This window comes from Zosterops lateralis (assembly GCF_965231275.1).
Source record: "Zosterops lateralis genome assembly, chromosome: 3".
In the NCBI taxonomy this organism is placed as follows: domain Eukaryota; kingdom Metazoa; phylum Chordata; class Aves; order Passeriformes; family Zosteropidae; genus Zosterops; species Zosterops lateralis.
In genome coordinates this window covers 90,589,131-90,611,127 of record NC_139764.1, presented here as the reverse complement: position 1 = coordinate 90,611,127, position 21,997 = coordinate 90,589,131, and the positions used below count along the sequence as shown (strand labels likewise).

Genomic DNA, 21,997 nt, shown 5'->3' with positions numbered 1-21,997 from the left:
TCACATTAGAAGAAAATGAGAGCAAGTAGATAGTAACTTCTAGGATTTTCCATACAGATCACATATTTATTAATACTGAAAGTGCCTTTTTGTACTTCAACGCAGCAGTACATGCAATTATTTTTATTACATTCAGAAGTTTAAACCAAAACTTTTTTGATTCCTATTTTGCTGTTAGTTCAACACAGCAACTTAGCATTACAGCCCCACATATATGAGATAACAGCCTTACCAGGAGTATTAATTATGAGCTAGTAAATGGTATTTTAGAAGTTTCTCAGTATATCCCTTCCCACTGTCCTAATTACTCATCCTTTTCATATCATTCCTAAGTTTTAGTATTAGCTTATCACAAGTATTTCAGTTTGCTTCAATTCCCTGGCAAGGTAAGCTTCCAGTGAGGCTGCTGCTGTTGGGATCTGCTTGCACGGGTGCCAATGCAGTCTCATTGGGGAGAGACACAGAGCATTGAACTGGGCAGGATAATTACACAGCTATTCCTGTGTTAACTTGAATTGAAAGGACTTGAACCCTCTGATCCCACAGCATCTTTTTGGTGATTGCATTTCTGCATCAAATAGCTCATGCTTGTCAGAGATATTCTATTTGTTTAAAGAGGAGAGCTTACTCTCTGAGGAGAATTAACTAGTGCTCCAATCAATCTTGGTCTTGCATTTAATTCTCTGCTTATGATAGAAATTGTCTTTGGTCGTTTAACAGATTATTTTAACCCATTTCATATTCCCTATTTTAAAATATAGTCAATTAATTTATTTATATTCATTTAGGTTTCAAAAGATCAGTTCATTACAGATTTTCTTCTAATTGTTTTTTAAAAAATCACTGGTTTTTTTTAAGATGAGTTCAAGATTATGTAAGCCAATTTCTAACATAAATGTTATTAAAGGTTCCAAATATAATATATGAGCCTAGGCTGGCTCTTCAAATATCATCTGAAGTCTAATATAAGCATGCTATTATTTACTTATTATTAATAATAAATTTTAAAAGGTACAGTTTAGTATAACAGAAGATGAGAGACAGTGGATGTAAATTGAAATGAGATGTTCTGACTGGGTATCAGACACACTTTTTACCATGAGGAAAGACAAGAAAGTTGTGCCATCTCCACCTTTGGAGCTTATCTAGACCCAAAGGAAAAACCCTGAGCAACCTGGTTTGACTTCATAACTTTGAGATCAGGAAGTTTCTTTCAAACAAAGTCCAGCATTCAGAATGTGTCTTTTTAATGTAATGGATCACAGAATCATAGAATTGTTTGAGTTGGAAGGAACCCTAAAGATGATCTAGAACCAACCCCATTGCCATGGGCAGGCACACCTTCCACTAGATCAGGTTGCTTGAAACCCCATTCAGCCTGGCCTTGAGCATTGCCAGGGATGGGGCATGGAAGATGTTCTTAACTGAATACTTTCGTTGAGATTTTTTCTTTTTCATCATGTTAAATATATTCTTTATGCCACTCAATTTTATGATGAATTCCTTGTTTGGTTGCATATTGTAATAAAATTGCTTTTACCATCTTAGTTTTCAGTAATCATCTTTTAATATTGTAAATGGACAAGGGTAATCACCCATTTTGCAAAAGTTGTCTTTCTGAGTATTTTAAAGCATTACTTTAAAAAAAAATTTGATGTAGATTCTGACTGTTTCCAGATGAAAAAATATTTACTTTGGAGTTGAGACAACTAAATACTACCAAGGCATTAAGATCTAACATTTTGTGGAGGGCAGATGCTGATATTTTTGAATTGCTTTGTTTGCACATAAGCCCTGAGATGAAATAAGAGCATCAGTTCTCTCATGTGTCAGGTTGACTTTATTTACAACAAATAGTTGCTAGAGATCTTGGAAAAATTCATCTACGTGTAGACAATTTTTCTGTCCAGTCACCCAAAGCTCCCTGAATCTGTAAGAATCTTACAAAGAAACATTTCATGGACCATGTAGTAGGAAAGCATCTGTTATACTTCTATAATAAATTAAACTATTTATTGCATTTACAGAGAGCCTGGTAAATGAAATGTGAACTGCCCATATATTTCAACTGTGGCTGATACTATTTCAAAATGTGTAATACTATGATACTATTTAAAGTGTATAATACTTTGATAATATTTATATTAAATACTTACTTAAAATTTGTATTATTTCTTATTTTAACCAAGAATTAAGAAGAAGTTGTGAATCTTTACATTTTACAGGATTAGAGCATAAATCATAGGTCCATTAAAATTTGGTGTTTAAATTGACAAGTTAGTGATGGCTAAAAGGCACATTTACTCCATTTTCACAGATGGGAGAGTTTTTGAGAATCTAAACCAGTGGCTCATGGAAGGATAAGGTCACATCACCTCAGTGTACTCTTTATGACAACAGAACAGTTCCTAGAAGCCACTGACAAGGAAAATCCTTGCAGTATAATTCATCTTAGTCATCCACCTTCCAGAAATGTATTTATTGCAGGGAATCGGGATTTGATAGCAACTGCAGACAGGTTCCTATTGTCCTAATGATTGTGCACTGTCACCCACTATACTGGCACATGAATCTTATCTTATTCCATACTATCTTGACATCTTTGCATTTTGTGTGTTATACTCACTCAGGATGCACTAGTAGAATACACATTTTCTCCTCTGGAAAAAAAAATTTTGTAGGCAAAAGATGAAAAATGGAGAAAACATTATTTTCTGAGTGAACTGCACAATAGTCATGATTTGTATTAAATAAGGCCATGCATCTACAGAGTTTAAAAAGATTACTAACAGAACATTTTTTTTAATTAGATCTGATTTTTATGCTTACCTGTATTTTTGTTCTTCACTTGCTAGAGAGAAGTGGTCATACAATGAATATGCCTCATTTCCTTCCCAGTCTTTCAGTTGTATTTTAAGAACATAACGCTTCTGATTAGTCAGTTGAGAAACGAACTCATTTCCCAGCCAGTACTCCCCAGCAGGATCACCAAATCCCTGTAATTCAAGTTGTATATTTAAATAGCTTGGTTTGGATGGGATTTTTTTCCTTTGAGTTTAAAATGATCAGTTTATCAGTTTTTAAGTTTAATCCTTTTCAGCCTGTCAACTAAGAATTTTACTGTGTCCATGGGGATTATTGATCTGAAATGTTTCAAAAGTTGCTTTCAGCAAGGAAAAGCTCAGGAATCTGAAAGAGTGAATCAATATTACTTAGTAGAGTTGGAGCAGTTCCTACTGTTGCCACTAGAAACACAAATATAAACATGTAGACATATGATAGAACAGTTGATTAAAAAAAAGGTAAGGCTTCTCTTTAAAAACAAACATCACACTTGCAAGTCTGCTTAGGCAAACAACTTACACTACTCTGACATTTTCAAAATGAGCATCTGAGGACAAGGACAACTTTTTAAAGTTGCTTACATTCTAAGGATGCTATTAATGTAACTTTAGCATATTATATTTCAAATAATAATAACAGCTGATATTAAGGCTTCAGAGAACATTGTTTACCATCTTGTACTCCTTCCACGTCCGGTGGAAGTCCACACTGCCATCTTCTCGTTTCTGAATAACTGTCCAACCTCCTCCAGAAGTTTCCATGTCACAGTAGGCCTACCAGAGTAAGCATGTAACAGCCTAAGTGCATGCAGTCACAGCAAAACAAAACCAGAAATCATGTAATTTGCATCATTCTATGTAGTGGCAAGTCGTGTGCAAAATATATGTTAACCTAAAAATGCAAGTTTTCATAGCTTTCATACAAATCAGTTGTGGTTGTCCACAAATAAATGTGATTCCTCAGTATATATCACACTTAACAGAATACCTTAACAAATGACACCTTTCACTTCTCCATCTTTTTTGTGAGAGATCCATTCGTATGACTTGTCAGAGTATAATACTGTTAAATTCAGGCAATGAACAAACTGAAATATATTTTTATTATCACAGTCATCATTCAGTGCCTTTGCAAATGGTCTGACCCCAAAGTTAAATCTACGTGTATTATCTGAAAGTTGTGTCTTAAAGCCATGTTATTATACAGACTGCAATGAACATCTTCTATGCTTGAACAAAAAGTAATAACTATGTTTCCAAATATTCATAAATCACCTTTGAATTTACCAAACTATTGCTAAAAGTTTGAAAATACTGACATGTAATAAGCAGTTCACTGAACCCAGTTTTAGAATACCCAATAAGTGCATCCCTGGCCCAGCAAAATTCAAGTTTATAGGTGACTTGTTCAATCAGTCTCCCAGATTAAATCACTTTGGTGTCAGAGATGAAGGTGCCAATGGGGAGATGCTGATGGGGAAAAAAGTCTTTTGAAAATTATTTGGAATTTTGGAGTGATGTTTGGGAGAAGTAAGGAATAAATTAACAATAAAATTTTGTGGAAATGAGAACATCTAGTACAATTTTTCCTGAGGAAGGATTTCAAATCCTTGCATCTAATTCTGCTTTTCCAAAACTAACAGAACTTTTAACTAGATGGGTGAAGTCAGTGGAGCTAAGCTGGTGTAAAGACAGTACAATGAAAGGAAAAACTGAAGTCAGTATCTCTTTAAATTACATGTTGGTACCAATAATGTCTTTTAAAAGATATTAAATTTCTTGTACAAGTATTCTGTTTTGAGAATCCTCAGTTAATGTTTTCTCATTTGGAAGTTTATGTTTTTTGGCCACTTACTGCCAAGGTACTGAAGTTCAGAGCCTTCTTCAAAATCATTTCACAGCTTTGAAAATTTTTTAATTCTAATTTGAATATTAAACTACATTAACTTCTAATCTGTATTCTAGATCTTTCATCCAATAAGTGAAGTTGTGTCTTCCCATCTATAGTAGTATAGCAAGGTCTGACTTATTACACTTTGATAGGATATTTCAGCTGTAGAGTAATTAAATAAATAATTTAAAAATAAACTAGGCAAGGATTTCATTATGAATTTGGATGTTTCCTTCTTTGTTTAACAGTTTTCTCAGTAGTCTTACTTCTTGCCTAACAGCTGCTTGTCAATATGCCTATAAGTGCCCCAAATCATGGCTGGGTGACACTGAAGCTGTAATGTCTTTTTCATCCTCTTCTATGGGAGACTGTCTTCAGTGTTAGTGTTAGCAGATTTCAGATCTTTGAACTGTTAGGCATCTTGGAAATCCATTGAAAAAGTATGACTTCAGAGAAGCCAATTTCCTTCTGTGCTGTGGTACTGTTATGTGTGTCATTTTGGGATGTAAAGTGTGCTCCTTACTAAATTTTCAATATAGTTGGCTCTTTCAGGGTATGTGTATTATATGTATGTTATACACTCACATCTATATAGTTATATAAATCAGAGTATTTACAGTTCAAGCAGTGTCATATATACTGTTGAGAGGCATCAGACCTTTGAAAGGAAAAAAAATCCTTACAGCTGCAAATATCAAATATATTAGTGTTTCAACAGGCTGTTGCACATTGGAAATCCAAAGCCGATACTGTACTTTAAGCTTGAGTAGATTCTGTTCAGCATCAGAAAACCACAAGACACTCAGTTGGAGATTTTTAGGAAAGATAAAATAAATAAGGAAAAAGAGTTGGATAAGGGATTTCTTTTTAAAGTATGTCTTGTGAATGGAATTTATTGAAAGCAGCAACTTCAATTTATACTGATGTATGCAATTCCTTACACCTCAAAGTCTGTTTTTTGTTTGGCTTTACTAACATCTGTATTTAATGACTGGTAAAAGTTTGATAATAGTGTATAAATTAATTTAGTAAAATAAAAATTGCCTTCAAAGGAAAGAGAGAAGATAAGGTATTGTAAGAGAAGATCAATCTGTTTCAGAAGCCTAACTCATGATGTGTAATGTATATGTGAACACTAATTTCCACAGAGGGCTATGAAGACGGATACTAGTAATGGGCTAAAGCACATGAAAATAGTTTTTTTAAGTATCAATACAAGTTAAAAAGCTGATTTAACAATAATAAAATATCAATGGTTGTAGATAAAGTTGTTGACTCTGAAGCTTCACTCCACTTAAAAGAACAGTATAAGCAGCCAGATGGAAAATAGAACCGTTTCACCTGTCTCTGAAATATGTAGTTTTTAACTATGTATTGTGGGAGCCCATGTATTAATTTATTTGAGTCATGGGTTCAGTCTGATATTCCTATTGTAGATGTTAATTGAGGCTTTTGAATGTTATGTGCAATTTCCTTTACGCCTATCATCTAAATTTCAATTTAGTTGGAATCAATACTTGGAAAAAATCAATGCCTTTAAATAGCACTTTATTTTGTTCTAATGGGATTAAAATATAAATAGTGAAGGACTGTGAATGTCTATCATAAAATATTCCTGTTACATGCAGTATCCATTTTTTAAGTGAGTAGTAAAACAACTAGCTTTAAGAGACGCTATAGATTCTTTGAGATAATGCTGGGGTACTGCAAATTAGTTCCCAAAGGAAAAAGCAACTCATTGGGAACTGAAAAACATAATGAGAAATTGAAGAAGAGATGACCATAGAAACCTCAGGCAGATTTTCCTTACCAGTAACAATTTTTTAATGTTTACATTAATTTGGGAGTATAATTTTTCCACACCAAAAAAATTTCATGTCAATCACCTCTAAGTCTTTCTCTTAACACCCATTTCTAGAACAGATTTTTTCTGACCTTTCAACCTATTCTAGGTTTTATATTCAAAATAAAGATTTAATAAAACTAGTAAAAATAGATACCAAGATTAGGCAGGCAGCAGGAGTCTTCAAACAGATGCCAAAAAGAATAAAGAGATTAGCCTCTCAAGTTACAACAAATTGCAACAGGGAGTATTTGATGTATGTTGTGAACTGCTTCAGTACTTACATTTCTAGCAGCTGTAGTGCTGTAAGGGGGTATTTGGGGTCTAAGTGTTTTCAGATCTGCTTTGTGAATGGTAGGGCTCAGGAGTTATCAGGATGAAGAGCCACTGCAGTTTTAAAGCAAAGCAAGTACAGTCATCACATCTTTGCAGTGACCCTTTGAATGACTTTTGGCTGTTGTCTGAACACTTTTGAGTCATTATATCCAGTGATGTGTGTATTCTGCTATCTCTATCTCCTAGAGATGTGACTAGATAAGAACTACAGTCTAATTGTGAGGTTGCTGTAAGCATAAAACTATTGACTTTTCTTAGTTTTGCCTCTGCTGTTTTTCCTTGTGTCAGCAGTCTTCTGCTGTTTTCCTCAGTGTTTTTAAAAGGACTTAGCTTTTGTCCTGGTGCAGAACAGGAAAGTTTGAAAATATTAATGGAATTAAATAATTGTTTTCCTCTCAATTGTCATATGCAATTCCTTAGTTTTGGGTTATGATGGGAGACAAATTAGTAACATGGGATCAGTTACAGATCACACAGAAGTTGTTTATAAGCCTTTTGGGAGGTCAGAAGGTGTTACAAGAGGAAAAGACAAAAACATAAACAGCAGTGCAGCACTTTTGGCAAATAAAAAAGGTCACTCTGTTTCCTGGTCTTAGTAACTATCCACATCATAAACAGTTGAAAATGGTGTAACATGCTGATTGTCCCTAACCTTCACTTCCTTTGACAACTCCTCTTATGTATTTATATGTGTATAAAAAAATCAGTATCAGGTTAAAACTTTTTAGTCTCTTATTTTCAATGTCATACGGTAAGTAAAACCTTCCATGTCTTTTTTTATCTGCAAGGGACAGAATAAGATTTTAATTCTTCATTATTATTAAATGACTGATCTAATACTAAGTGAAATTATAACATTTTTACTACTTTTTTAACCTAGTAAATTACCAGAATGGGTATTCACATTAAGGATTTTAAGCCTTCATGTTCAAATGTAAAGCATTAAATAATTTAGTCTAGGAAATTTCTACTTTTGTACTTTTGAAAATGCAGTGTTAAAGTTTATGACAAATATTTATTCTGTAATACATCATGCTCTTGTGTCTGCTTTTAGAAAATATGCATGCTCTGTATACTGCATTTGACAGTAAAATTAAAATGAAAGATAAAAGCTTGAGACAAGTTGTAGTAAGAGATCCAAGGAATGTAAAGCTTTCTGAGTTGTCTAACAAAGACTGCTGCATTCTATTACTTTAGAGATGCAGAAGCTTTCATCTCCTTTTGCTTTTAAAATTGTGATTGTAGATATCTTTGCTATTGAAATGCCATTCAGCTTCATCCATAATAAAACACTTCATTGCATCTTATGTAACTAATTTTCTTGTGAAATGGATGCATTTAGACTAGATTATTCCAAAGGAAAACCAGCTTCTTTTTTTTTCCCCAAGAGAAGCAAACTGCAAATGATTTCTCTAGATTGTATCTACAAAAATTATAGGTTTTATCTACTGTATTTTATAGATCTCACCCAAACAGATTGCTTATTTCCTTTAGCTAAGAGCTTTGTGAGTGTAAAGATCAGAGTCTGGCTTGGGCTAAATGAAGTTCTGGCACTTCAGAGGCTAGTTACTGGTGAACTTCATTTCTAAACCTTTGCTTGGGAAAAAAATGTTTTCTCTGTCAGAGTTTTACCAATTGCTTTTCCACATTGCACCTCTTTTTCCAGTGCTTTTTTACATTTTCTGTTAATTTTTCTGATGTAATAAAGTTGACTCTTAGAAATTCTCTAAAATATTTCATTTATGTGTGTAAAGGAAATAGCTACAGTAGAAATTAGAAAATTAAAACATCATAAAATTATTTAGTGTTTGTCCAAGAAATATATTAAGCATTTTTTTTTATATTCATATGTCACTTAGCCTCCTCATGCCTTCATCATGTGAGCCCCACTCCTCTGAATGCTTGCTCCTGGTTTTTGATTCTTTATCCTCAGAATCCACCTGGGACTTTACTCTCTTTCAGATTCTATTGATTGTTTCAACTGAATTATACTGTCTGAAGCTTTATCATTTTATTTACTTCAGTAGATGGAGTATTTCTGTCAGGCATCCAGTGTATCATCCACTGAATGCCATTTTCAGCTCAAGGTCTCTTCTACAGAGGTATGGCATACTGCTTTAACTTAACTTGACATTGAAGTTCATTCCAGTTCAACACATAGGGGAAAAAATATCCATAGAGGAATTTAAACTGATCTAATGGAACCCCTGCAAACTCACCTTTTATACGATTCAGTAGTAGTATTTTTCAGAGCAGTATTTTCTAGAAAAGTCCTCTCTGTTAGACAGTGTAATGTAATTGTTACACAAATGTCCTTAAAACTCTGTGATACAAAGAACTGAAACGAATACATGAGTCCAGTACTACTAGACTGCTTTCATTAGTATAAATCCATGAGTAATCAATCTTCCATGTCCCGACTTCACCTCCTTTTGCCACCTGAAGAGCCTTGAGCGCATGAAGGAACTAAGAACTTAAGGAGACAGGAGTCTGCTGATCATGCAGAGCAACTCTGTTGGAGTTACAGATTTTATAAAGAAATGACAGTACTTTATTGGTTTAATTACATTAATTATGTGGAAAAATAATGAAATTCTGGCATGATGAAGCAAACAGCAAAATGTTATTAATTTCAACTGAGCCAAGATTTCACCTGAAGGACTTTTTTCTTCCTGTGAGACACTCAGATCTAGGAGTGATGAAATGCTTGTAAAAAAACCTGGTAAGTAGTAAACTTCATTATTAACTAGCCTTTAAAATAGCGCATTTGCCAGCTCAAATAACCTTTAACATGCAGTATGCCCAGGTAGCTCTTTACAGTTATCCTTACCTTCTTCTCTTGTGCAGTGTTTGAACCCATTAAAGTGTAGATTCCACTTGTTGTCAGTCCAGATTTGAAAGCTTCAGCACAGTCTTTGAAGCTGATTTGCTCCTCTTTGGCTATGAAGTTGTTCTTAGCTGTTAAAAATACAATAGAAATTGAAGGCATTAAGAGATGAATAAAAGTTACTAAGAATCAATTTATGGTGTAATTGGCTTAAAGCAGTTCCAAAAAATATATCTGGTCCTGAAAGAAATGTCAGATTAAGGTACTTATATGTGTTGTTGCTTTGTTTCATTAAGAGACATTACTCTGATAAGACTGTGGTTGTTTGATAGGTTGAAAAGTGCCAACACTTATTGATATGGTTAATGAGAAAACTCAAGATATTGAATCTCATTGAGTTGAACAGTTTCTGCTTCCACTCATTGCCCTGGCTGGACTCCTATATGCATTACATACCTAAGTAGCTAATGATTATGTTAATAATGATTTTTGGGCACTACGCTTATATTGTGAAATGAGTTATGAAATCTTTTATAATGCAGCAGACTGGTGGAGCTATACTTAAGAAGTTTTAAGCTTTTTTTTTTTTGCCCCTGTGCTGAGCAGGAGCAACTTTGTATGTACCATGCTGAAGCTTGGTACCTCAGCCCAACTAGTTAAGAAGACATATCTTCTGGAATTCATTTGTGTAAAAAATGCATTTTCAAATGTCTAAGTCTTCTTATCCAACAGAACAATCTAAAGCTCATCTTTTTGTTCAGTTCTTTATTAACTATGGAGGTTGGAATTTCCTGGCATTTCGCCTACTGACTGATATTTCATATTTGACCCTTTTGGGGTTGGTTCTGTGTATTTTCCCTTTTAATTTAATCTAACAATCACAGTCAGTTACTACAAACATTTAGGTGCCATATAAATACGTGCTTATATTACAGTTGCTTATTATGTTCTTTTTAGCTTGCTTATTCATTATTTACCTGTTTAAGTGCTTTGCCTTAAATAGAAAAATAACACATTAAGTGTTTTAATTGCTTTTCCACACTCTATTGTTTGCATACTGTCTTAGAAGCTTTCCCTGCTAATTTTGTCTTTTTGGCAAACACTCATTATTTTTTCCACTCTGGGTTTAATGGTGCTGTAGCCAACATGACTTTGACTTGTTTACTTATTTGTGCACTAGCATAGAAGATAACATCAGCAGGAACATGTACAGCCTTGGTATTTAAGGGAATAGCGTCAGTTATTAAGACAAAAAAACTTGGTATTTACTTTGTTTAGAAAAACTTACAACCTATGTTATAATAATAACATATAGGACAATAATAAAAGTGAGGACTTCCAAATACCCTTTTCCTTTTCTGTGATCCACCTTACAGTAATGTATCATAGACCACCTGTACTGTTTTTTAAGTTCTAATGATAACTTTTAACATTTTTCCCAGTATTTAATTTTAAATTCTTTCTTTCGGGGTTCTGTATCCTTGTGTATTTTCAGCCTGAGAACTTTACAGGCAACTGTACCAGATTCTACAGTCTTTTAGAACAGCTTCTTAATCTGTCCGAGTTCCATATCAGACATGAAGTTCAAAGCAGGGAATGTTTAAATCCTGTATAGCCATAACTTTCAGTTTAAAGTTTGTGTGGGGTTTTTATGGAGCACATGTATCTGCATAAATCTGGAAGCTACACTTGGTAGTTATGATTTGTTGCAGGGTTGTCAGGCATTTAGGGGTGAGATTATTGCCTATGAAGTTTGCTAGGCTGAGAGATTTTTAGGATGAACAAGGATACCTTGGTGAAGAACTTGTGGGAGTACCTGCTGCCCTGGTCTGGTGCTTTCTGGTTTGGGGGGTTAAAAACTATGCCTGTGCTTATTCCTTTGCCTTTGGTAGCCACTACAATTTGTCCTTTTTTTGACAAACTTCATGTGCATGAAGCAATGAGAGGTGGCAGAAACAATCTCTGTGAGCCAGGAAGAAAAGCTGCAGGCCTACAATATGCAGTCTCATCTAGATATATGGTCAAGTATACTGCCACACATGTGAATGCCATATGAGAGGAATGATACTTGGCATCTCTGCATTTTGTTGAATGACTGGAGAATTGGTTAAGAAGATAAACAAACCAGAGAAGATAAACAAAATGTTGAAAAGAAATCACATAAATGTGTTTGCTTCTCCCACCCCTAAAAAGTAAGTTAATTAACTCAGATGCAGAATTTAAGGCAAAAAATACAGACTTTTTGAGAAGCAGAAGTGTGTCAGAACTAGTTTTAAGACTATAGGTACCAATGTACATAAATTAGGAAATAGCCCTGAAATGAAATAAGCATATCTGCTTTAACTTACAGTTTGGTGTCGATATCATAGTAAGCAAGCTGTGAACTGTCTCCATCAGATCATGTTGCTGTTTTTGCAGAACTGAGTTGTTTACTGTAGCTGTAACTAACTGTTTTTCTAGTTCTTCTATAATAGAGTTCTGCCTGGCTACTAGGACTTGAAGCTGATCTTTTTCATCTTTTATTGACTTCAACTGAAGCATGTGCTTGTCTTCCATCTCAAGAACTCTTTTTTCTAAAAAGCTAAATAAAAGATTACAATTAGGCTCTCCAGAAACAATTTTGAGCTGATGTCAAGAGAATCAAGCATGTTGTGTAAGTTTCTTTCTTCATAAACACTCAACTTCATTCTCTGATGCTATGCAAGCAGTAGACAACTAAATGAAAGTTTAGTTTGATGCATATGCTTTAATATATTATAAAAGTGCACTAATAAACAACATTATCTACTACAGTGTGTATTGCAGGCTTTAAAAGTGTAATAATTGGGTGTTTGATAATTCAACAGTATTGAAAAATAAAGTGATTAAAAGTCACTAAAGTGACTTTCATGGGTTTACCCTATTAAAAGATGAAACTTATTTAACTATGTAACTATGAACATTTCAAACATCCTATAATAAAATACATGCTTAACATAAATGTTATGGCATTAAGACAGGGAAATGTGCAAATAGTTACTTGAAGATGGCTTACCCTTCTCCAGTTTTGGAGCTGGTATTATTAGGGAACTGGCTGGGAGTATTATCTCACTGCTAATTGTTCTGATATAGACTCTGAGAAAGCTGATGTTAAAAGGTGCATAGCCAGAAGAGAGAAGTTCACCTAAAATCCATTGCTTTTACTGAAAAAAATATTCCAAACCTTATATATGTTTTAAGCAGATTAGTTCAGTGCAGATTGTATTTTGTTAGGTGAGAAACAGTACTTTTGTGTTTTATGTGGATGTTACAAGGGTAGTCTAAAGTCTGCTGAGTTCAACACCAAAAAACATGACCTTTTAAAAATCAGTATTTCCTTTGCTTTCCATTTGATAAGGATGCTTGTTTTTCTTAAGTTTGTAGATAAAACCTTTAGGGAACATATATAAATGTAGTAGAGTAGTGAACAAAAATGTCAAAACATGTCTCCTGGGTTTCTTAAGCTAATTCTTTCAAAGAAAAAGCACTTTGCACATATGGTTTTCATTGAAAAACATTGCTTTGAAGGACAAAACTTACTGTTATTGCTGCTTTTAGATTGCTCTGTAAACTATTTATTGCCAAGAGTAAAATAAGACCGTGGTGATACAGAAACGAAACTAGCTGAAAAAGGTATGAGCCTTTGGACCATAGCCGAGTACTGAAAAGGACAGGAGTAATAGCTGGATATTGGTCCATTTCAAAATATTGACTCTTAAGGAACACTGAATATGATTAGTGCTTTATTTTTCTCACTACATTAGATAAAAATGGTAGCAATGGCCTGGTTAATCATTATGATACCATTAGGATATTAGGATGGAAATAAAATACTGGAGGTGTGGTTACACTGAATTAATTTGAATCAGGTTAGATCAAATTCATCTGGCTAAGTCTAAAGAAGAATATAAACTGGGTACAACTGAAGTACTGTTTCAGTTTTAGCCTTAAGTTCCTCATATAAAGGAGAACTTTAGCTAGTGAAGAACAAAATATAAGCAGAATACAAGAATAAATCTTCATGAATCTCCTAAGCTTTAAGTAATATATGACTTCTGTAATGAGTGGAGGTAACATTTTGTAATCAGTTTGGAGAGCTTGTGTACAAACCCTTATTTTCCTACTTGAGTACATTTGTTTCTAAAACTATTAGAAGGGCACTTCATGGAGTAGCATTTTTTTGGGGCTGTGCAAACTTACCTGTTTTTTTCTTGTAATTTAGTTATCTCATTGGTCTGATCTGAAATCTGTCTTTCTAACTTGTTTGTTGAAAGAGAGTGTTCCAAAAGCTGAAGTTCAAGTCGGGTTGTCTGGTTTAATACCTAAAAAAAGATTTACAAAATAAATACTTCTCTTAAAAGATACTTCTTTTAAATAAATTGTGATTTTGTTATGTTGTGAAATCATGCCAATCTCTACATACACCTATGATTAAAAAAATATTTTTCAACACTTAATTTAGGCACAGACGTTTTCAGAATCAGAATGAAGAGGAATACACAAGAGTTGCACCAATTTTGTTATTACACTACCGTATATCACTGGGAATATTTCAGCAGTATGCTATGTTTCTGATGAGAGTTACTGTGTACTTTAGCTTCGTTGATATACCTTCCCCTCTGTTACAATAATTCTTTATTTCATTACTGGAACTATTATGGTTATGGCTCAAAGAATGAGTTGTTTTCCTCATCTGGTGTTAAAAGTAAGTCTCTCACTCACTGAAATCTTGGCACAGTGCTGAAATCACTTGGTAGTTCTCTCCTAGCTATTTTACTCAATCCCAAATTGTATTTTGAAGAGTTTATTGTGTGAACCACACTTAAGTCGATTCATTCTTTCAATTTTAATATTACCTTTTCTCTGTGCATTGTTTACAATGTATTTGCATCTTTAAATGAAGGAATGCAGATACTAGAAAACATGTAGGATACTCAACGGTTTGTATTGCATTACTTTGAGGCAAATTTTCTAGAAATATTTTCCCATTGTTTTAGAATAGCTTTTTATAATTCAACAGAATTTGGCTTTCCTTGACAGGAAGAATTGATTACTCATGTCCTTCATGTTAAACAGTCATTCAGGACATGATTTCACACTTAAAAGTAATTGAAAGCTATTGCCAAAAGTAAGTGTCCTTGAAAGAGCAATTGTTTGGTTAATTTCCTTATGTTGCTAATTAAGCCCTTAACCAGTCACCAGTAATTTCAAGCAGAGAAGGAAAGTTACAGTGATGATTTTCTTCCTCTAAGCAGAAAATAATTGAGTAATTTCCATAAAGACATTAATGTGAATTAATAAATACATTCTCTCAACATTTGCAGAATATTAGGCTCCTGAATAATACAATGAAAGTTGAACTCAGTATGCCTATGTGCCATGAATTATCAGTTTATCAAAGAGTTCACAAACTCACGATTTAGGTTAAAAAATATAATTTAATTCATTGGATGCATTCTACTGGTAGTAAAATGTCTAACAAGGATTTTAGACTTTACATATTTTTAATATTATACAAAATATTATGTGCTGCATGATAGATCCATTATTTGTTTTGGCAATTAGATCTGCATCTTCCTACCACGCCCGTGAAACTACAAATACATACCACTCCACATGGACTGGACTTGTCCGTCCACTAATATCTGCATTCTGTTTAACAGAACGTTTTATTGTACTTAATGCTTTTCAATTAAAACCCAATTGTTTTTGTTTAAAGTTAACAAAGACTGGTTAGACAGGTTTAATTCTGTGTGAATACACTTCTAGCAGCCTCCTAATTTCTTTTTCCTTGATTAATCTCAGATTTGTTTATGTATCCCTTTGTTAACCATAATACAGTGCATTGTGCTGGAAATTAACTGTTATCCCACTTAGAGTTATCTGTGAAAACATCAATTAAAAAGACATAGTTCTCTTGATAAGTTAAAAAAAAAAATAAAAAAGACTCAGTCTAAAAAAGCAATTAAGCTGGTAAATGGAACAAAGACAGTTTAAAGAGACTCATTTAGCTAAGATTAGTAATAAGAGGGCCATATAAAGCACACTAGGACCCAACTGATGCCTGGATATAGTATAGTATTTTTAAATACATTCTCTTTAAAGATTAATTTACCAACTGTCTTTCTAGACTTAGTTAAAATACTACTGTAATGAAAATCACTCAAGTGTCAACACTGGGCTTGAGATGGAACTATTTATTACCAAATACTAATGTTTCCTTAAGTTGGGTAGCACTGTGGGTCACAACAATTGACTTTTAATTGTTGAACAGAAGCATGTAACACTAAACAGTGTTAAATGTATAGCTGTCGTATTTGGGAAGCAGAAGCATTTTGAGGTTGAAATTCATTACTTACTTGTGCTTCAACATCTGTTAATTTGCGGGTCTGTTCAGCTGTTTGATTTAGCAAGTTTGTGCCTATTTCAATCATTACTGCAGTCTGGTTCTGCACTGCAGTTTGCTGGATCTCTACCATTTCTTTCTTCATACTGTCTTGGATGTAATTCTCAAGCTACATGGGAAAGGAAAGAAAGAAGATAGTTGCATTCTTTAAATGTTGGAAAGGGGGTGGTACAGTAAGCCTGCTGGCAGCCTTGCTAAACAAATTTGTTCCTTGTCCTTGTCTGTTATGTATTTAGCTCTGTGAGAGGAAGACCAAATGTGTCAAGGAATGTGTGGCCACTCATTTTCTGAAGGCAGGAACAGAGATTTGCAGCAATTAGGTAGTAGGTACAGTGATGAAAGTGCTTGTGAGCACTTGGAAGCCTTTCTGCCCTAGTGCTCCCACCATTGTAACCATCAGAGGAGCTTCACCAGCTTTGGCAGTGGTGGGAATTTTTTAGAAGATAAAAGTTTAGGAGTTTAGTCATCTTCCTGTATTTACACTTAACTATTTTAAAAGCATTTTTCATCACATGACTAGAAGTCAAGAGAAGAGGTCAGATGTCATTTAACACTGTTATGTGTGCATTTTTATCAGAGAGAATTTCAAATAAAGACACAAAACAGTAGAAAAACCTATAAATACTTTAAATGCTTCATATTAAGGAATGCAAAAGTTGTTTAAAATACTTGACTCTGAAGTAATTTCTGTCTAAACTAATAAGGCTTCTTTAGTGGTCATTTTATAACAGAGTACCCTGCTTTCAAGGAAAGTGAGGAGAAAATAAGTAGCAAGGAGAAAATTTAAGTAGCCTTTTGCATAAATCTTTCTTTCTACCTGTCTGGATTATGAAAAAGCAGACTGATTTTTCTTCACACTTCTTTATTTCTTGTCAGTAATTGCAAGTATTTCATATTTCTGTAATGTGTCATTGCTCATGTTTGAATTCATAAAAATCTGGGCCACAAGACTTCATTTTTTCCATTGGCTGAGGAAATTTCTAGAATCAAACTTCTACTTCACTCCAACACTGTTCTATCAAGAGAACCAGAATAAATTTTGAGCTTCATGCTCTACCTACAAAGAGAATACTAGCTAAAGAAAAATAGCTATTGTCATTAAGCACAAATGGTAATACATCACCAATTCCTTATCTAAGTGAAATGGTTAAACAGGTTGATATCTTGATTTTTTAAAAAATAATATTTTCATAGTCTTATCTTGGTATGTATGAATGATTGCTTGTAATAAGGAGACACTTTGAACTTCATTTATGGCTACTCTCCCTATCAGTGAAGGAAAAGTATTTTGTGATTTAATATATATAACCATTAACTTCTAACTAGCTAAAGATCAATGGACAGATCTATCAGCTTTGAATATTTAAGATTTCCCCCTTAAATATTACTTGAGCAAGGATTGGGTTAAGTTTTCTTACTTCACACCTGTTTTTTAAAGGTGGCAAATGAAGAAAACAGGGTATATTAAGAAATCAAAACCTCTAAAACTGGTAGTATATTCTTAGGTTTGAAATGACCACTATTTCTTGATGCCCTGTGTGACCAAACTGTCAAAGCAGTATTTGTTCACTCCACTTTCCCCATGCAGCTGGTGAACTGCAATGCACAACAGGGAGATTTCTGACCTGGCATAAGCTTTGACCCACATCTACTGTTCTGCTCCATAAACATACTTATTTCTCAAGTGTACCACAAAGATTTAAAACCAGTCTTTAGGCAGCCTTTACATGCTCTTTGCATAATGATCTTTTTGAATACTAAAAGTAAGCATACAATCAACTGCATTTTGCCATGATCATTTAGCATGGGTATCTTCAATTGCCATTATGGTAATTAGAGTTGTTCACTATTCACAGGGATGATTCTTAAGTGTTACCTTTTGCTTCAGGCTATTCCTCATTTTCAAAAGCTTCTCCACCCAGAGACAAATCTAATTTGACCAAACATGTTGGAATTTTTTAATTCTTTGGTGACATCTTTTAGGTCAGCTTCTTCTTTCATGTTGCACAACAATTAGTGCTTTTTAATTGAGTAGTAATAGTAAGGTATCTTTGGTCCTTGATCAACAGACTATGAGATGTCAGAGTGTAGTGATAATTTATTTTAAAAAGCAATGCAAATTGGTATGTGGTGCACCATAGTCAAAGGATGTCTGCAAAAACCTGAAGACTTTTATATAGATAAAAATAAGTAATTTTTCACTAAAGTGAGATGAAGACTGAGAGCAACAACTTATATGTGTCTCTCTGAAAAGGGAATTAAATGATTTATGAGTCCAAATTAACTTTAGCAACTGAATCTGGAAGACTGCACATCGTTATAGATAACATTGAAAAAAACTTTGCTCAAATGCAGCTCTGCTAAAATACTATGAAGTGAGATCTCCAGAATGCATTTTATTTGCCTCAGTATCGCAGTTAAGTACAGAAACACCTTTATCAAGATCAAGGATATGGCTTTACCTCACAGACTTAATGCATTGAAAATATTGCATCATCTTTAATTTAGGAAAAAAGGCCCAAAATATAAAGGAAGACAGTAATAAATAGATCAACGGAGAAAGATTGTTTATGAGCTTTGATTCTTTCATTAAATAATTGTGGATATTTAACCTCATTCTTCAAGGTTATTTGTTCACCAGAGAGAGTAGAATGAGAACCTGAGCAAAGTCATCTCTGCATATAGGATTACAGAACTGCATGACTTCTTTGAAATTGTTATCACTGAGTTATTCCAAAACAGGCTACTAGAAAATGAGTTAATTCTGGGCTTAAAGGTAAGGTAAATATTTTATGGTAAGCTTAGGAAATTACCCAGTTCAAACACACAGACGTAAGGTTTCTCTGAATACACTATGCAAAACTCACAATTACAATTTAAGGCATCTGGTGGTTCTGGTTTGTAGATTTCTATACCCCTTGTGGCTGTACTTGTAACCTTGGAAAGCAGTTGTGCTTGGACACACAGATCTGTATTTTCATAATTTATCTTATTTGAATATCTGTAAGTGTAAGCATATCTCCAAGTATCTGATTTCTTTTAAATAATTTCTCATTTATGTGGGGATTTCCAAATCACTGAAGTATTCTCTTGACTCCAGTTTTAAGTTTGTCTTCACATCTGTTTTTCAACTTAAATAATATTAAATACGTAATTTAGGGAATATGATATCTGTGCTTACTTGAAAGCATGAAATGAACCAAAAGGGATTTAAGATTTAAAGCCAGTTACATTATCTGACTCATTTATTCTAATTTGGAGCAACATGAAGCATCAAAATTATAATGACCTATTAAGTGGCTTTGGAGCTTCTTGTGGTTTTTTTTCCCTAAAAAGCATGATTACATAAAACCCTTCTGTTTTTTTCCTTCATATTCACTAATCCTCTCCCACTTTTTTACATTCTCTGCATGTAGACATCATAAAATCTCTTTTTCTGACCTGCACCAAGATGCACACTGATCCCTCTCTGTTTATTTCCCTTCTCTCTTCATCACACAATACAAAACTGTAGAAAGTAGCACTTTTTACCACTACAACGTCCTAACTTTTTCTTAGTAGCAAGTGCTTACTTTTGACTTTTCTTCAAAGAGGAATAGAAGAATGACTTTCATCCAGATGCCCCACTATCTCCCACTGACCTTGGTGACAGCAGAACATGTTCCCACTGCATACACCCGGCAAGCAAGGCCCTCGAGTTTCGCTGAGACAGTGGTGGAGGAACTTTTTTAACACGAGCTCCAGTTCCCACAGCCACTGAGCTATATTGACAACACTGAGGATTAGCAGCCATTTTGCAGGACTGCAGTTCTTTGTGGCACATTTCTTTGTAGAGAACTATTCATCAGCTCCTGCCAAGGAGCCTCCTTTCTTTGTGAGCAGCAGCACACTCAGAGTTTCTGAAAGGGGAAGAATAGCTTGGGTAAAAAAGAGGTTTAAAATAGGGAAGGACACAAGAATGAATGTCTCAGTCCCCATCCATCAGTCAGGAGGCTTGGTAGTTTGAACAGCATGTCTGTCTTCTTCAATATTTTGCTCAAATCTGGAAGGTGAAACAGGGATTATTTGCCAGATTTCTTCTCCCTTGCCACGGCGCTAGCTATGGTTTAATCTCTTTTTAATTCAAATAATATTTGAATATTTTAAGAATTGTGTTAACTATGATTACATTATTGTTATTTTCAACAAAATAAATGTTAAAACCTAATAGCTGACTATTAGTTATGCATCTTCTCTCAGAAATTTTGATTTTAAGGGAGTAAGCCAATCAATGAATCCTATCTTAAAGATAATGCAAGGGAGAGGGAATATTTGAAAGCATTTCAGTGATTCTTCTTGGAATTTTTTTATTAAACATTTTATCTTTTGTGTAAGAATTTGACTGGCATGTATTCTTGAACAAAGTATAAAAATGAAAGCACAGATGGGAAAAAAACATCTCAAAATATGCTTAAATTGCAAAAACAGCTGGGAAAATTGAAATACTTTCAAAGTTAAGATTTGTTATAGATTATAGTGATGCATTTTTAGAGAGAAAAAATTCTCTAAGGCCATCACTTTGGGGCTGCATCATGCTTTATTACTTCAAATCACATAAAATCATAAAATTTGGCAAAAATTTGGCTAGGTTGCCAAAAAAACAAGGACAGGTCATAATATTGGAGTACATTCCAACACATTGCTTTTATAGCCAAGGCTTTTTTTTTTTTAAACAAGCTTTAAATTGGCAAGAAAGAAAAGACAACATGTGGAGTATGCACTAACAGAAGTATGTTTTCTGACCATTGGTAGAGATAGTATTAACCCATTATGAAGGGCTATCAATACTCAGTCAAATGAAAAGCCTTCCTGATTGTATAGTTTGTCCATATTATAGAATTTTTCAAAGAATCAGCAACTTATTTGTGTATTTTACAGACATTTGACTTACCTTTTTTTTTTCATTCTAAGTTATGTCTTGTATTTGTTCTTTGTTGACAAATGTTTTATCTATACTAATTAAACAGTCATGTTCCCAGCAGCATTTATGCTCCATGAATATATAGATGCCTCCTTTGCCAAATGCTATGCCATATAAATAGTACAAATAGTATTGGAGTCCTTTTCTATTTTATAGAATTTGTCAGTTATTGGAGCAGGCTTCCCAAATAAAGTTTGGTGATTTTCTTAATGTTTATAGACTGATTCTGTCAACTAACAATTATTTTCAGCAAGACGTAATGTTAATCAAGAGTTTCTAGACAGTGCTGTGTCCTGTGTGAATAGATTGTGTTACAATGCATATTACATGCTTAGTCATCTAACGTAGATACAGAGAAAACTGCAGGGCTAATGACACATATGTAGTGATTTATCTCTAACTTTTGTTTTGGATTTAGTGGAGTAGACCCAGTAGAAAACCTAGCAACAAAAAATATGTTTACAGCTTAGGTACCTTTTAAATATGCATTGAAGCTACAGAGTTTGGCATATTGTAGAAGCCTGGGCAGTAAGGAGTTAATGTGTTGTTATGCCTCAAATGCTGATGGTTATTCCAGTGGGCAAGTAAGAACAGGATGTGGCTAGAAAGAGGGGCTGTTGGAAAGTAGGGCAGCACCTTTCTGGAACCCACTTCTCTGTTCTGGTCCATGGTGACATAAAGGACAGCAGATGGACAGAAGTGGGGTCAAGAATAAGGCATGAACTGTCAATTGAGGGTCAGTCCAGTAGAGAGGGGATCAAGACCATCAAAAGACCCTCAAAGACCCTCAACCCATTTCCAGAAAGGTCCAGAAGAATGGAGTGCACCTACTCACTTATTTACATGAAGAGTGAGAAACCTAATCCCAGGGGA

General features: G+C 34.1%; 2 protein-coding genes across 5 annotated transcripts in view; one reads left to right on the top strand and one right to left on the bottom strand.

Annotated features, from left to right (window-relative positions):
• MCPH1 (microcephalin 1) overlaps window positions 1–21,997 on the top strand; it is a 133,036-nt gene that overhangs the window by 50,473 nt on the left and 60,566 nt on the right. The window lies entirely within an intron of this gene.
• ANGPT2 (angiopoietin 2) overlaps window positions 1–21,997 on the bottom strand; it is a 43,155-nt gene that overhangs the window by 4,275 nt on the left and 16,883 nt on the right. The window contains exons 2-7 of one of the 2 annotated variants that reach the window (XM_083856663.1): window positions 16,118–16,273; window positions 13,959–14,080; window positions 12,089–12,321; window positions 9,744–9,871; window positions 3,516–3,617; window positions 2,830–2,996 (exon numbers count right to left, since the gene is read on the bottom strand). In XM_083856663.1, the coding sequence (XP_083712789.1) occupies window positions 2,830–2,996; window positions 3,516–3,617; window positions 9,744–9,871; window positions 12,089–12,321; window positions 13,959–14,080; window positions 16,118–16,273 (908 nt within the window). The remainder of the gene's footprint in view (window positions 1–2,829; window positions 2,997–3,515; window positions 3,618–9,743; window positions 9,872–12,088; window positions 12,322–13,958; window positions 14,081–16,117; window positions 16,274–21,997) is intronic. The other variant, XM_083856664.1, reaches the window with a different exon arrangement.